Consider the following 15209-nt stretch of genomic DNA (forward strand, 5'->3'; position numbering starts at 1 on the left):
CCCTTGTTTTAATAAAATAAGGACTAAATTAAACTATTAAAAAAATTACAGACTTAATACAGCGTGTTTTGTCACACAAAATATCTCGCCAACGGAAGATTCCACATAACTTCAAATTTATCAAGCTTTTTGTGCAACTAAGAGAATTTCTAGAATTCATTTGATTTGATTAATACTGAATTAACAGCTAAACTACCATTAATTTGTCTAAATGTGACAGGTTGCTTTCAAAAGTTTCTATCAAATATTGATTTGCCATTTTGCCTGATCCTTGCCTGTATGCACCATACGCGTGGCTAAAACGTTTTCCACGTTTTGTCAAAATGACACTCTTCAAAATAATGCCTTTCTTTGTATTTTATTCCACGGTTAATTAGCATATGGAAGTCAGTTGCTTTTTTATCTTTTAATTCCATTCACGTTTTAAAATTATCTATAAGTCCACACTTAGAGCACTACCCTAGCTTTTTATATAAGAGTGATGATACAATTACAAACGCTTATATAAACTTATCTTGTATAAATTGATGTGACATTAATTCATTAGTTGAATGAAAATATAAAATAATAGAAATAAATCATGTGGGTCAAGAGATATTTAATTTAACCAATGAATTAGCGCCACATCAGTTTGTACAAAATAAATTTGTACAATAGTTTGTAACTATATCATTACTCTTTATATAATATCATCAGAAAAATTGAAAAAAAAAATATTAGAATGAATTTTGATCAATACAATAATTTCAGGATTTTGGGGAAAGAGGAAAAGAAAAAAAAAACAAAAAAAAAAACACGTATCTTGTTATGCTAACGAACGAGGCAAATTATTACAAAATATGCTCAATTCCACAATATTGTCAAGGCTTCGAAAATTTCACAACAAGAGGTGCATAACGTTACAAAAACGTGATAAAACAAAACATAAAGTTTTATAGAATCGCTATAAGCAATAACACAATCATCAATCAGAGGTGATTAGATGATTATTTAATATAACTTATCTAATGATCATAAGTACTTATTTAATCTCATAAGTTCTTATTAAAATTTTTATTGTTATTTGGTTTTTTTTTTAACAGTAGAGCTTTTGATGACTAAATAAGATATTTTGCATTTACTAGTAAAAACTCAAATTTTAGGATTTTGAGAGTAGAGTTTGAAAAGCTTTTTTTTTTAATGTTAAAATTTCAAAAATATTATTTACTTGTTTAATAATTTTATTTCATTCTTTTCATAACATAACTTTAAAAAACTTGTTTGTTATAAAAATTTTATAATTTTGAATAAAAACTCTCATTGACAACGAAACAACTAAAATTTTTTAGGTAGAACCTTTGTTTATAAAAGATCTACTAACATAAATTCTATTTAAATAAATACTATTTGAAAGGTTATATCAAACCAAGCCTAATTAAAAAATGAAAAACACTTTCCTCTATTGTATTTTCAAGGATAAACCTATTATCCACAGTAAGGTCAAACAAATAAATTTAAATAAAAAATTGATAAGATAGACATAAATTACTTACCAAATATGATTTTTTTTAAAAAAATTTAAATAAGAGGTTAAAGGAAGTTAAAACTCTAATTTCCTCTAACATTATTACAACATCATCATTTATCTTGTGCACGTGCATCCTAAAGAGAAATTCTATGACACCTTTAATATATTATAATCAATTGATGCATACATAACATGTGTAATTAAATTTAATATAACTACTACTAAATACATATATATATCATATCATTATTTACTTATTATATGATTAAAATGGTACATCTGCTGCATTCTAAATTTTCTCATACTTTACAAATGAATCGAGCAATAACGTTGAGTACCTACGTATTGCTCAAAATAGTGTTGCATTGTTAAAAAAACATTGTATAAATCGAATCAATTTCTATTTTATAAATTGCATACGTTCACTTCCAAGAACTCTAAATTATATACATTATTTGCCATCTCAGCGACTCAGCCCCACGCTATCCCTCTTCCGGTATAAAATGACAGAAATTTTGATTCCATAACTTGAATGTCATTCTTCAAATATATATATATATATATATACATTCTATTTTAATCTAGAATTAGAATTGCACACGCGTCTACCTCTTTTGCATGAGATGGAAAAGCTTAAAATAGCACCCTATGATGACTTTGCATTAGTTCGGCTCTAAAGAGATTCAAATTATGAAACAAGAAACCCAAAGCTAAAGCTAATTATTCGAGCCCAAAATATGATCTGTTTGTTAATTATTACAAGAAGGCAATGCTAAACAAAAAAGAAAAAAAAAACATTATGGAAAATTATTATTATTATTATTATTAAGCTAGAGCTACAAAATATAATTGTGACACATAGCTAGCACGTGAAGCCAATTCAGCCAACGTGGGATGAGATTGTTCTCAAATTATATATATCAACCTCTCTAAATATTTTTAGGCCCTATTTAGTATTGATGTGTTATATCTTTTAAGTTACAATTATTGTGAAAAAAAAGTTGTAATTATAAAATAAAAATTAATAGTATGTAATAAATATTAATTTTAAATAATAACTTTGACAAAATTAATAAAAATATAATATATTTTTCATCATATAAGCATAAAAGAAAATTAACTTACCTTCTAAGTTATAACTGTTAGTGTTTAATAAATACTTTAATACTGTAATTTTAAAATTATAATTATCCAACCTTAATCCTAAATTGAGCTTTCGTTGTTCAACTTTTCCAGGTGCGTTTACTTGCTTGCACTTTTGTGATGTCCATTAACCATTTGGTGATATTGAGTTTTCAATTATTAAAGTAAGAGATGGATTGAAAGTTGGCCGGCCATTAGTAAGGTGAAAATACATATTTATTAAGTTAATACCACAAATATTTTACTAAGTTAATACAATTTCTATTTAGTGTAATTTTACAAGTTACGTCTGATACACCCCGAGCTATGTTATCACTGTATAAATTGATTCGCAATAAATCATTACTTGTTACGTGGAAGGATTGTAATATAAATTACGAATGTATATATATATATATATATGGTAAATGCTAAGTTACAATAATTGTAACATATATTTTTTATGTGAACCATACAATTTGTGGGTCCTATAATTTTGTGTGGTTCACGTGAGGGATGTATGTTACAATTATTATAACTTAGAGGCTCCCTCTCTCTCTCTCTCTCTCTATATATATATATATATATGTTAAAAGTGAGTTCTTTCCTAGAAAAGAAGCAGCAATTTTTAATGAATTTCTTTAATGAAGTTTACGAAACAATTATTAACAATATTATATTATAGACAACCAAAACTTTTAACTACAACCGAGGAAGGTATATTTAAACAAAATTATCGTATTGGAGACGGTAAACTGATGATACATTTATGGATAAATATTTGTTCACATTAATGCAGTTAGCGTACAAAACCAAAACTCAATGGTATGAAAAGTATTATTAGTTCAATAGTTTGTAAGAGGCAGATTGAATGATGTTGGTGTTGCGAAGCAATTATATGTTTGATGCATAAGTCGATTATTTTAAGAGCAATGTTGTTGTTGTTGTTGTTTTTGAATTCTGTTATATACAGATTGTTACTGATATTATATCAGATATTATAATTAATATTGATAATCATATTTTACAATTAGGACTACCGTCGTACATTGATACACTGAAACATTTGTCCAAATGTTTTAAACTCTATTTAATATTCGAGGAAGATGGATGCATACTCTACTCATATTTCGTAAGGAATAGATTGTCTTCACTCAATTAATTAATAATTGAGTAACTATTGAAACTAACCTCCATAAATTTTTTATGAAGACTCGAATCTTTACACTAAACAATGTTGTTTAGATTAAAATAATAAAAAAATAATAAAAAAGATAAAATATTGACAAATACAATATAAGATTGATGGATTTATTCATTTAATTTATAACACCGAAAACCTGACTCGGCCGGGTACATTGTTTTTGTCGACATTTTATAACCGTTTTGATTCACAAACAACTGTTAACCTGTACAATTCCCAAGGAGATAAAAGAACCGGATTTTGCTTCGACTGGACCATAATATAAAACAACAATTCTTGAAGGGTCATATCATAAATGTAATGAATTATAAAACTAATCTTCTTTATATGTGTATATATATATATATCGATATGGTTGGCTCTTCCCTTCATTGTGCATTTCCCTAAGCAACATCCATTTTATCGACGCGTTTTGAACACGTAATTTGCCTTAAATTACCATATTGGCCGAACTTCAACCTATCGGGACTCTCAGATTTACCACGTCATCGACGCCCTGATCTCTCTGTAATTTTCCTTTTTTAAAAACTATAAAAATATCTTCTTCATCCTCTCTTGCATATAAAAATTCGTACACAGCTCTTTCTCATCAACCTATTCTTCTTCTCATCCAATACTCGTAATAACTCTCAAACAAACCAACAGGAAAATAATAAATATAATAATAAGAAGAAGAATCAAATTTCTTTAGCAGAGGATCATCAGGAGCAATGAGTTACTACAATCAGAATCAGCCCCCTGTTGGTGTACCCCCTCAGCAAGGTCCTCGCATTCTTCAATTCATTCAAGTTGTTTATCTGGTTTTTCATTAATTTTTTATTATTATTTTGGATCTGGAAACCATTTTAAGTTTTTGTTCTTAAATTTTGGATCTGTTATTGACTTTTTTTTTTGTTTTTTAATTATGGATGTGTTTGGAAACGGGTGTTAGGTTATCCTCCAGAGGGATATCCGAAGGACGCTTATCCTCCACCGGGATATCCTCCTCAGCAGGGATACCCCCCGGGTGGTGGCTATCCTCCACAACAAGGATACCCTGCGCAGGGTGGCTACCCGCCTACTCAGTACGCTCCTCAATACGGCCAGCCTCCCCCCCCGCAACAAAAACAAAGCGTTGGTTGCCTCGAAGGATGGTGATTCTCTCTCTCTCTCTCTCTCTCTCTCTATTGTACGTGCATGTATGTGTACACTGTGCCGGACCTTTGATCTTTTGATTTGATAGTGTTCTTCGTAATAGAGAACTGACAAATTTGGGAAATCCCATCATACAAATCTGTAAATACGACGGGTCAACATGCAAATCTGAAATTATTTAGGTCATCATTAGGTGAATTTTCATGTTGGCTCCCCCCCGATTTACCCATATCACGACATGGCCTTCAAAGGTTTGTTAATTTCACTTTTGAGGCTCCCGGTTGTACTTATATGATGGTGAAGGTTCCGCGCCACTGGCGGTGGCGACCGGTGAGTGAAAAGAACTCGGTAGATCTGACTTCTGAGTTAACTCGTAGGGTGAGCGTGCGTACGTTAGCAAAACGTGCGCAGTTTTGGGTTTCGGGTTGTCTCTGTTGGGAATTGGGATTGGTTTTGACCGTGGTTCATGTCGAGGGTTGAGTTGTTCTCACATGGAATTAGGTGAGTTAGTTGAAGGTTGTTTCGGACATTTTACCAGTTACAACTCTATGTGGCAGTTTTTGTTATTCCCAAGAAATCCTCTTTGTCCGATGGCATTTTGGGTATTTTTGCAATTTTGGTAATCTCGTATAAGAGAGAATCTGAGGGTAAATATCTATTCACCACCTAATATTTTATATTTTATTAAATATACACTAGTTTTTTTTTTTTTTTTTGTAGTTTTTCATCTGAAATTTACAAAGTGTGTTATTTATCTCCTTTTCTGTTAATACCATTGAAGGATTTAACAAAAATATTAGTAAATTAAAAATTTTATCCATGAATGTAAAAAAGCTATTTTTATTAGTTGTTATTTTTGATACTTTTGAAATGTGCTGTTATTTTGGACGGATGAGAACAAACAGTAAACTCTAAGTTTTTCATAACTGGCTGTTATTTTTAATTAATGGGAACAAAATATGTTGTTGACTGTTTCTCATTACTGGTTTTTTAATTATTTTAATAGAATGCTAATTTTAGTGATTTTATATCTTTAAATTACCAAGTGTGATGAGTTTATATAGCTAATTTTGTAGCCGTTATTGGTCCCAACAGCTACAGTATATATATATATATATTTAATTACATTCAGGGGCAAAATAGCTATTTTATGAATATTCTATTGAGTTATCGGGTAAGTGATATATTTTGTAAACTTAACTTAAGGTGGATAATTGCAAAAGAAAAAAAGTTTGTGTATTTTTGATAAAGTTCGAACCATATGGTGGTCGGTAGACCCTAAAAATAATTAGTTGTATAATTAGGTGATGGCTCATTATTAGTAAATGTTATTCTTGCTATTATTTCTAGTTCAAAATTAATCTAAATTTAGCTGAAGCGTGATAATAACTACAAATAATTTGTGAGCTGTTGCATTGGTTAAGTCACTGCCGGCCCAAGGTTCCGAGGGCGAGTGCCTTCTCATCTCTCAATTTACAACAATCATTTAGCTTGGCTGCATTGTAACTTAAAAGCATTGATCACGAAACTTGGTTTTAATTTGGTTGTGTAACATTTGCAGTTTGGCTGCCCTGTGCTGCTGCTGCTTGCTGGATGCTTGCTTCTGATAAACAATGAGTAGCAGCTTGATTGAAGTTTGGTACTAAGGCGAATTAAATATAATTCAATTCTTTAGTGTCAAATCACCTGTTTGTGACTTGTTTTTAGTTTCTCATGTGTATTTTTTTTTTTTCTATCTTTCAAATACCCTTACTGCCGTTTATTTTCGTTAATAAGATTTGAGACTTTTGTTTGGAAGATTCCGTTTCTATTATATCATATGATCAAAGGGCAGCTCACATTATGTAAATAACCATTGGAGATTCATATGAAAGAAAGCTATAACAGCTGTATTATCTCTAGATTGTTCTTTTTTAATTTTCATTCTTTAGTTAATGGGTATCATTTTTGTCAACTTTTTGTACGCATATTTTAATTAATTGATTAATTATTAAGGGGCGGGGGCCATATTATGGACTGCCTGGCTGGAGAAAGGAACATATGCTTTTTTAGGTTATGGAAGAAGACAGAAGAATGTCTTTGTTGGACTCGTGAAATTTGATTTTAGTTTGGATAGAATCAAATGGCACTTTGCTTTCATTTCAAGGGACATTCAGGGAATGAAAACGAGGAAAGAGAAGATGAGATGTGATACTTGTGCTGTTTTCTAAGCCAAGTCAGTTGAAATAATTTTGCATCATTATCATCAATTCACCATCATCAACTGGCTCCTCCAAACCACAAAGAGACTCGCTAGTTGGTAATCTCACCTCCAAAAAATGAAAAAAAAAACAATAATTTGTTTTGGCTTGTTACACCTTGCTTGCTTATTGCCTATTCTATCGGAGGATGACGACCTATTCTTGCACTAATTAATCAGTTTCCACTACAAAAAAAGTGTGCAACTGAAAAAGTGATATTCCCGTTCAGCTTTGCCTTTGTTTGGCTTTTGGTAAAATATCATTGACCTCCCTAAATATTTGATTGAATCACATGAAGCTCCTAATTTCACAATTTATTAAGAATATCCTTTAAAAATTTGAAATGTTTCATAAACCCCCACTAAAAGCGGACGGCAAAATGAAAAAAGTGATTTCCGATCGAGCTTATTATATGTATTCAAGAAGTAAAGATAAAATTGGAATAATGTCGTGTTAAAAATAAACATACACGTCATATATTATGATCAACCTCATCTTTTAAATCTTGCAATAACAAGAAAAAAAAATTGCACAAAACCTCTACATTTCCCGTTCGACCAACAAACAATGGGTCATTATTTGGGTTTTAGAATAGATTAGAAATATGCCTAGTAGAGCTTGAGTATGTTGCATGCATGATTGATGAATATACTCTCTTTAAAGTATCTGTTTTGCACTAATTTTACACCATACGTTAGTATGGTTTTAATTGGTTTGTTCACCCATTTACTATGGATACTTGTGATATGCGGTGCTATATATGACTCATAGGTGGTGTATTTTTAAAGAAAAATGAAATCTCAAGAACCAAGGATTTAGCTCCCTTGTAACCCAGCCCAAAGGCCTCTCTCCACCTCAGCCAGTCCCCAAGATCTGTTTTAATGTGAATCAGATTAAAGTCACAAGGGTATTCATAATCCAATCCAATCTGCTTAATCCATTTGATTCGTAAAAAATTTATATATGGATTAATGAATTGAATTGAATTGAAAATTTAAAAATTCGCAATCAGTGAATTGAATATAAATTTATTTTTGTAAATTCAAAAAAAATTATTTAATTAAAAAATAGAACTTATAAATGTAGCATTACTATATACTAATAAATAAATAAATAAAAATATAGTTAAATTAACGCCATAGTATGTCTTATTCGATAATAATACAAAATAAAAAATAATTAAATATTTGAATAACCAAATAAGTAAATATATCTTCCTAAACATTAAAATTTCTAAAACAGAACAAAAACTCTAAGCCAAACAAAACATTTTAGCACATAATGCCAAACCTCTACCCCGCTGCACACACAAGTACTTATAATTTTTTACTTTTTTTCCAAGCTCTTCAAGATTCTTAATTTTTGTTTGTTACATCTAAGGTCTCAAGTTTCAACTTTTGTTTATATTTAAATTCATTATTTTAGTTAATTTTTATGTATTGATCTAAGCAAGTGTGATTTTTTTTTTTGGCATCTTATATTTTGAAACTTTGAATGTATTATTATAGCTTAATTTAAACAATTTATTTCTTTAATTTTTATTCAATTTAGAATTTAATCGGTAGTAAAATTATTTTTATACTAGATTTTTTAATTTAATTACTTCGGAGACTGAACAAAATTAAAAATTTTAAATTCACAAATCAATCTGTAAAATGGTGAATTGGATATGGATTGAGTCAAATTCGTATCTAATCCGCAGACATATAAATTGAATTTAAATTGAGTTTCATCAATATATGAATTTGATTGAATTAAAATTTTATAATCTGCAAAATCATAAATTGAATATAGATTAATGTCCAATATGTAAAATTGATCCGCGAATACTCCTAATTAAAGCCTCCGCAAGTAAGGCGGTAAACCGGTCATGAGAACCAATAGTGACAAATTTAATCTGGAAAATTAACTTTTCTATTTAATATTTTTGGTAATTTTATCAGCAGAATTAAAAAATAAAAAACTCATGATTCTTGAGACTGAAACTTGCAGTGGGCTCTTGGGCTCGTGGTGCGTGGTTTCTTTCATCTCCTAATTTATAGTAAATTTGTTCCTACTAATTTGTAGGTAAAATAATTTTTTTTTATTAATTTAGATGAGTCTTATAGGTTATTTGTTAAATGTTTAAAGTCTGAAATTTTACTAATTTCAAACTTTTTTAAAATTTATTTGTTTGTTTTTTATAACTTATATATGAATAAAAAAAATACATTTTTATGATTTTTATCTGAATAAAAAAAATCTGAATAATAAGTAAGTATTATATTTCAGAAATATCTCTATAAAATAACTTATTTCCTAAACTATAAAATAAAATCCTTATTTTTATTTTAATTTACAATGACATAAATATTAAAGAACTAAGTTTAAGATTTTTTTATTATAAAAACAAACAAGATGTCACTTATTTTTAAGTATTAAAAAAAATAAATATATAATTTAAATTTTCGTATTCAGACCAATTCAGATTTTAAAAATATTTAGACCCATTTATATTTCAGACTAAAAACACAAATTTTACCTTAGACTTGTTAGTAGGAGTCTGATTACAAAAATAATAGTAAAATTAAAACTTCGTTGCCACAAGATCTGTATTTTCAATCGAAATTCGTTTTTATATTTGGGATGACTATTTTGCAATTCGAAGACCAATATATATATATATAAGATTAAGATGAAGAACGATGCTATTTTTCGATAAATTAATGAAAATTGTGTAAGTCGGTCAGAAACCTAAGCCCCTGAATCGTGAACACACAGACACCTAGGATTTCGTTTGTAACAATCAAAGATGCACCCGCTTCCATCGTCCGAGACTGACTGAGTCCGTGCCCTAATTGCCACCTTCTTAAAATACCGACACGTGTACAACCACCTGTCCCTCTCACCCTCCGTAACCTTAATTATCATTTAACGCCGTGCCCTTGCCTCTCGCCTTTCCAGCGTAACCAATTTCACAAACAGGGGTCAGAAATTCCAAGGGGCGAAACACACGTGATCCGTTTCTCAACTGAAATTTGAACTCAAATTAAACAACAAACCCTAAAATACAAATAATTCAAATAAATTTAAAATTGACTGTAAGCCTCGATTTTTATCTTCTTCTTTTTTCCCGCGTAGCTTTAGAGTTCCCGGTAAGCTCCTGTCTTCTTCGTGAATTTTTTAATTAAATTTTGTATCTAATTGCAAATTTGTCAAATTTGTTGTCGGCTTAGGGTTTTGTGTTTAATCTTTTGTGTAATTCGCTGTTGTTGGATCAGATTCTTAGCTCTGGTTTATTATTTAATTACCTTGTTTTAATTTAATTCCTTCTAAGTCACTTGCTGTTTTAAGTGCATTATGAATTTAGTAGAATTTGATTTAAAAATGGTGATCTTTTAGCTGAAATCTTTCGTTTGATTCGAAGATAATGATCAAAATGATGTATTATTGGATGATAATTGGGAAAAAAAATTAGTTGTTGAGCGAGTTCAATAATGTGCTGATAATATTGTGCTTTACATACGTTTGCAGTTCAGATCCTTTCAGTAGTTTCTTTTAGCTATTCTTTATGGGTGCCCCGAAACAGAAGTGGACACAAGAAGAAGAAGCCGCTTTGAAAGCTGGGGTTATCAAACACGGCGCTGGCAAGTGGCGCACAATACTTAAAGATCCGGAATTCAGTGGCGTCTTGTATCTGCGGTCTAATGTTGATCTCAAGGTTATTTGTTTTTCTACAATTCTTGTGTGTCTATAATGCTAGGACATGCATTTTGGTGAACTAGATAATAGTGTTAATGGTGATTGATTTCTTTGGTTTTGATATGGGTTAGGACAAGTGGAGAAATATGAGTGTGATGTCAAATGGATGGGGGTCGCGAGACAAATCTAGGTTAGCTGTCAAAAGAATACCGCATATTGCAAAATCGGAAGAGAACTCTTTGGCTCTGAGTTCTACCATTGTTCAAAGTGATGAGGAAGAAATTGTGGATGCTAAACCACTCGCAGTTAGTGGTGCTACGCCACAGATTGCTGCTGCTCCAAAGAGATCTATTGTAAGGTTGGATATAGTTGTTGTTTCACTACCACGATTGTGAGGTTGTTGGTGAAAAATTTTTTTTCAGCTCTGTCACTTAAAAACATATCAAAGTAATTTAATGATGTGTTTCTACTTTGAAATACGTTATATGGTCCAAAATCCAATGCCTTTTGTGGTTATAATTTGTATGAAATGGAAGTATAGAACAATAGCAAGATTGTCTTTCCTTTTTGTGAATTGTAAAACATAAGTTCTTTGTTTTTACTTTTTATAGGTTGGATAACCTTATAATGGAGGCTATAACTACGTTGAAGGAGCCTGGTGGTTCTAATAAAACAACTATCGCTGCATACATAGAGGTACTTCTCTATTTGAGGGAAAGTTGCGTTTTGGAATTCTAGATCATGACATTGCAAATTGACATGTTCGTTGTTGGTCCTGGAGCTTTTCATGTGTTTTATTGAGATTATAATTTTTGGAAAAGATAATATGTATCTGCATTTTCATTAATTTATTGCGTACTTAACTGACCTTTGCTGAATATTTATTCTGCAGGAGAAATACTGGGCACCTCCTGACTTCAAGAGGCTATTATCAGCTAAACTAAAGTATTTGGCAGGAACTGGAAAACTCGTTAAGGTACTTATGTGCTACAAACCTGTGGTGTAATGGTAACTAATTGGATTCCTGGTAATGCTTTACTTGGATGCTAGGAGCCTCGTTGAAATCTAATTGTAATACGTATTGTTAGTGACTATGGATCTTTTAATCTTTTAGCGTTGTGTTCTTAGAGACTTTGGAACTGTTCTTCCGTATACCAGTTTAGATTGGGACAACATTGTTTGGAATTGATTTAAGTATGATATATCTACGACAATAGCTATCTTAATGGTATCTTAATTTTAATTGAATTTATTATTGCACAATTGCACCATTTTTTGGTTTGATGCTTGAGTTGGGCAAGTCAAGTAATTTTAATCCATAATTATGATAGGGTCATGCGGAATCTCTCTGTCTAGGAACTGGATGTAGCTTCCAGAATATTGGTTTGTTGTCCTAGTGACAGTAGTTGGACTGTGTCAGGATTGGATTTGATGCCGGGTTGTAATTTTTTTTCCTTGCAGATTAAACGTAAATATCGGATTGCACCTACTCTTCCTTTTCAGGACAGAAGAAGGAATTCAATGTTGCTTCTGGAGGGAAGGCAGAGGATTTCTCATAAAGTTAATAATGATGACATCAATGTTCTTACAAAATCTCAGATTGATCTAGAGTTAGCCAAGCTAAGGAGTATGACTCCACAAGAGGCTGCTGCGGCTGCTGCTCGAGCAGTTGCAGAGGCTGAAGCTGCTGTGGCAGAAGCTGAAGAAGCAGCAAGGGAGGCAGATGTAGCAGAAGCTGATGCGGAAGTGGCACAAGCTTTTGCAGCAGCGGCTATGAAAACACTGAAAGGAAGGAACAACAGCCAAAAGATGGTAAAATTCATTGCTATAAGTTGTTAGTAATGTCAATCATATTTGCTAAACTGTTTTTGCAAGAAAAAATTTACAAAAAAAAGGGTAAAACAACTAGTGATCCACCTCAGGAAAATATTATTATTTTCTAAATATTGGTTTTGGCTTGAAAAGTTCAGGCTAGAGATTGTCAACGGACAAAAATGAGTCATTACTAGATTTTGCCTATTGAAGTTTTGGTGAGAAGGCTTTTTCTAGCTTTTAAGTTGATGCAGCTTTTTGTGAAATGTGCAGATGATACGAGCTTGATGAATACTAATGGGCAACAACTTGCAACAGTGGGTTCAATTTTTTGACAGATTTGTTGTTTCAAGCAAGTCCTTTGGTGACATTGCCTGTATTTGTAAATATGTTTAGGCCTTTTCAGCAGGATGACCTTCACCAGCTTATTTTGTTAAAATGGTAGATGTTGTTTCCCTGTCAGAATTTTCTGGTATGTAGCTGATCTTCATTGAAATTTGGGAACTGAAAAAAGAAAATGTAGTAAATTGTAGAAATTATGGTGTAGAAAGGAATAAAAATAATTGGATTTCGACTGATCCCATGTCTTTTAGGTACCTCTTTGATGGAAAATGAATGTACTGTTCATATGCAGCATTGAATTTGAATTCTGCCCTTGTTTTTTTGGGGTTTAATAATATAAACAGAAATTATATTTGTAATTTATATAGTCAAATGGCTTTCCCTAATCAACACTATAGAAGAAACCGGTATTCTTGCACAGGCTACATGAGTTTTATAAAGAAAACAGCATTCTTGCACATAGGCCACATGGGTTTTATAAAGAAAACAGCATTCTTGCACGTAGCCCACGTGGGTTTTATCGAGATATTTTTAAGTAGTTTTATTTAATTTTTAAATAGATTTATTTAGCCTTTTAGTTTGAATTTTTAGAAGTGCTTGTTTCGTATGGTTTATCTAATAGTCATGGATGCTTATTTAAATATTTAATGCCATAAACTCTTTTTAATTTTTTTTGTTATTGTTTGATTTTTTTAGTAGACTTTTTAAAGTTTAAATAAATTATTTTATCTCTACTATTAAAAGGTCAAAATTTTTACATTTAGGGGTCGAGGTTGAAAAACTTTTTAAAAATTTAAAATGTTTAAAATATCATTTATTTATTCCGTAATATTATTTCATTTATTTCATAACATAACTTTAAATAATTTGCTTATTAAGGTAATTTTATAATTTTTAATAAAAGTTTTTATTGATAATCAAATAATTAATTTTTTCATTAAAATTTTATTTGTAAAATTTTTATTAACAAAAACGCTCTATTTGAAAAGATATAAACAACAAAGTGAGTTAAAAAATTAACTTACTTGTTTTTGATCAATTTAAATAGAAATTTCTAAAAAAAAATTATACTCTTTTTACATAAGATTTTATGAACACGCAAGTCCGCATTGCAATTAAGAATAAATATATATTGCTCCGGATTTTCCTAAACTCTTAGAAGGCAGCCTGTTGCCGCGATCGCCCCAAGTGCCGCCTTCATGTTTGAGCAGTAGCTCGACGAGCTTTGAAGTCACACTCTGTTTATTTAACTATGAAGAGTAAGCCAAACAAGTCTCGAAACTTACCCTTGCCAAACACGTAATTTCACATGGATATAAAGTTAACAAGAGGCAGCAGAACAAAGAGTTGTGATATTTTAATCTCTTTTAATTTATCTTTGCAGTCCTTAGTTATTAATAAATTCCATTCCCATCCCAAATTTTAAAAAACAAGTTCTCTCCCAATAGAGTCCATGTACTCGCTAATTTATCTCAGTATTATCACTTTTCGGTGAAGCATAACTCCAAAGATCTTACTCACTAAATATAATATAATCCATGCTAATTTAGTATTTTTTTTTAAGTGCTTGGTGTTTCTCATCAACAAAGAATGGATTCAAAGTGATCAGTGCATGTTGGTAGCCATCATTAGCTTGGTGCAATTTTGCCTATTCAGTTCCATGCAGCCAAAGTTGCACTTCTTATTGGTTGCGACATTGGCTTACAATTGTGATATCATTTTAGCTATGTTTGGTACTATTTTTTAAGTAGAGCTTATTTAAACGGAGTTTTTATAAGTAAAGTTTTTACTCAAAAATTTTAATTATTTAATTGTTAATGAGAGTTTTTAATAAAAATTATAAAATTATTTTAATAATCAAGTTTTTTAAAGTTATGTTATGAAAATAATGAAATAAAATTATCAAATAAGTAGTGAATATTTTGTTCTCCGACAGTGCAGACCAGACTAGTGTCTATTCAGGATCATCTCTGGAATTTACGTCGTCGGTTTCCCGTCAATATACTCAGATGGAGAACCAAAAAACATTTTCTTTCTCGGGCTATATAACCCAAAACAGACTTTCCTTTGGTCTAAAACAAGGTACCAAACCAGATAAGAAATTATCAAAAAGTTTTCTGATGCATAGGATCCTTGCAATGAGGCAAGTGCAGAGCATACTTCCTTA

The 15209-nt window shown here is 30.7% G+C and overlaps 2 protein-coding genes across 2 annotated transcripts; both read left to right on the forward strand.

The window, feature by feature from the left end:
• The first annotated feature begins 4207 nt into the window (after nucleotides 1-4207).
• Nucleotides 4208-6868, forward strand: LOC18034862 (cysteine-rich and transmembrane domain-containing protein WIH2). Its single transcript, XM_006422743.2, has 3 exons — nucleotides 4208-4595; nucleotides 4765-4966; nucleotides 6529-6868. Exons 1-3 carry the CDS (start codon nucleotides 4544-4546, stop codon nucleotides 6572-6574), a joined length of 300 nt encoding a protein of 99 aa, XP_006422806.1. The 5' UTR covers nucleotides 4208-4543; the 3' UTR covers nucleotides 6575-6868.
• Nucleotides 6869-9917: 3049 nt separating this feature from the next.
• LOC18035674 (telomere repeat-binding factor 1) lies at nucleotides 9918-13329 on the forward strand. The gene is made up of 7 exons (XM_006422744.2): nucleotides 9918-10341; nucleotides 10721-10907; nucleotides 11020-11246; nucleotides 11500-11584; nucleotides 11781-11864; nucleotides 12350-12700; nucleotides 12974-13329. The coding sequence occupies exons 2-7, from the start codon at nucleotides 10758-10760 to the stop codon at nucleotides 12986-12988; spliced, it is 912 nt and encodes a 303-aa protein (XP_006422807.1). The 5' UTR covers nucleotides 9918-10341; nucleotides 10721-10757; the 3' UTR covers nucleotides 12989-13329.
• Nucleotides 13330-15209: the final 1880 nt, after the last annotated feature.

Source organism: Citrus clementina, unplaced genomic scaffold (assembly GCF_000493195.1).
Source record: "Citrus clementina cultivar Clemenules unplaced genomic scaffold, Citrus_clementina_v1.0 scaffold_8, whole genome shotgun sequence".
Classification (NCBI taxonomy): domain Eukaryota; kingdom Viridiplantae; phylum Streptophyta; class Magnoliopsida; order Sapindales; family Rutaceae; genus Citrus; species Citrus x clementina.

Excerpts from the sequence above, each read along its gene's own strand:
- LOC18034862 (XM_006422743.2), top strand. The coding sequence starts at position 4,544 with ATGAGTTACTACAATCAGAATCAGCCCCCTGTTGGTGTACCCCCTCAG. Across the intron at positions 4,596-4,764 it reads TGGTGTACCCCCTCAGCAAG|GTTATCCTCCAGAGGGATAT; the intron begins GTCCTCGCATTC and ends AACGGGTGTTAG. Across the intron at positions 4,967-6,528 it reads GTTGGTTGCCTCGAAGGATG|TTTGGCTGCCCTGTGCTGCT; the intron begins GTGATTCTCTCT and ends TAACATTTGCAG.
- LOC18035674 (XM_006422744.2), top strand. The coding sequence starts at position 10,758 with ATGGGTGCCCCGAAACAGAAGTGGACACAAGAAGAAGAAGCCGCTTTG. Across the intron at positions 10,908-11,019 it reads GGTCTAATGTTGATCTCAAG|GACAAGTGGAGAAATATGAG; the intron begins GTTATTTGTTTT and ends GATATGGGTTAG. Across the intron at positions 11,865-12,349 it reads GAACTGGAAAACTCGTTAAG|ATTAAACGTAAATATCGGAT; the intron begins GTACTTATGTGC and ends TTTTCCTTGCAG.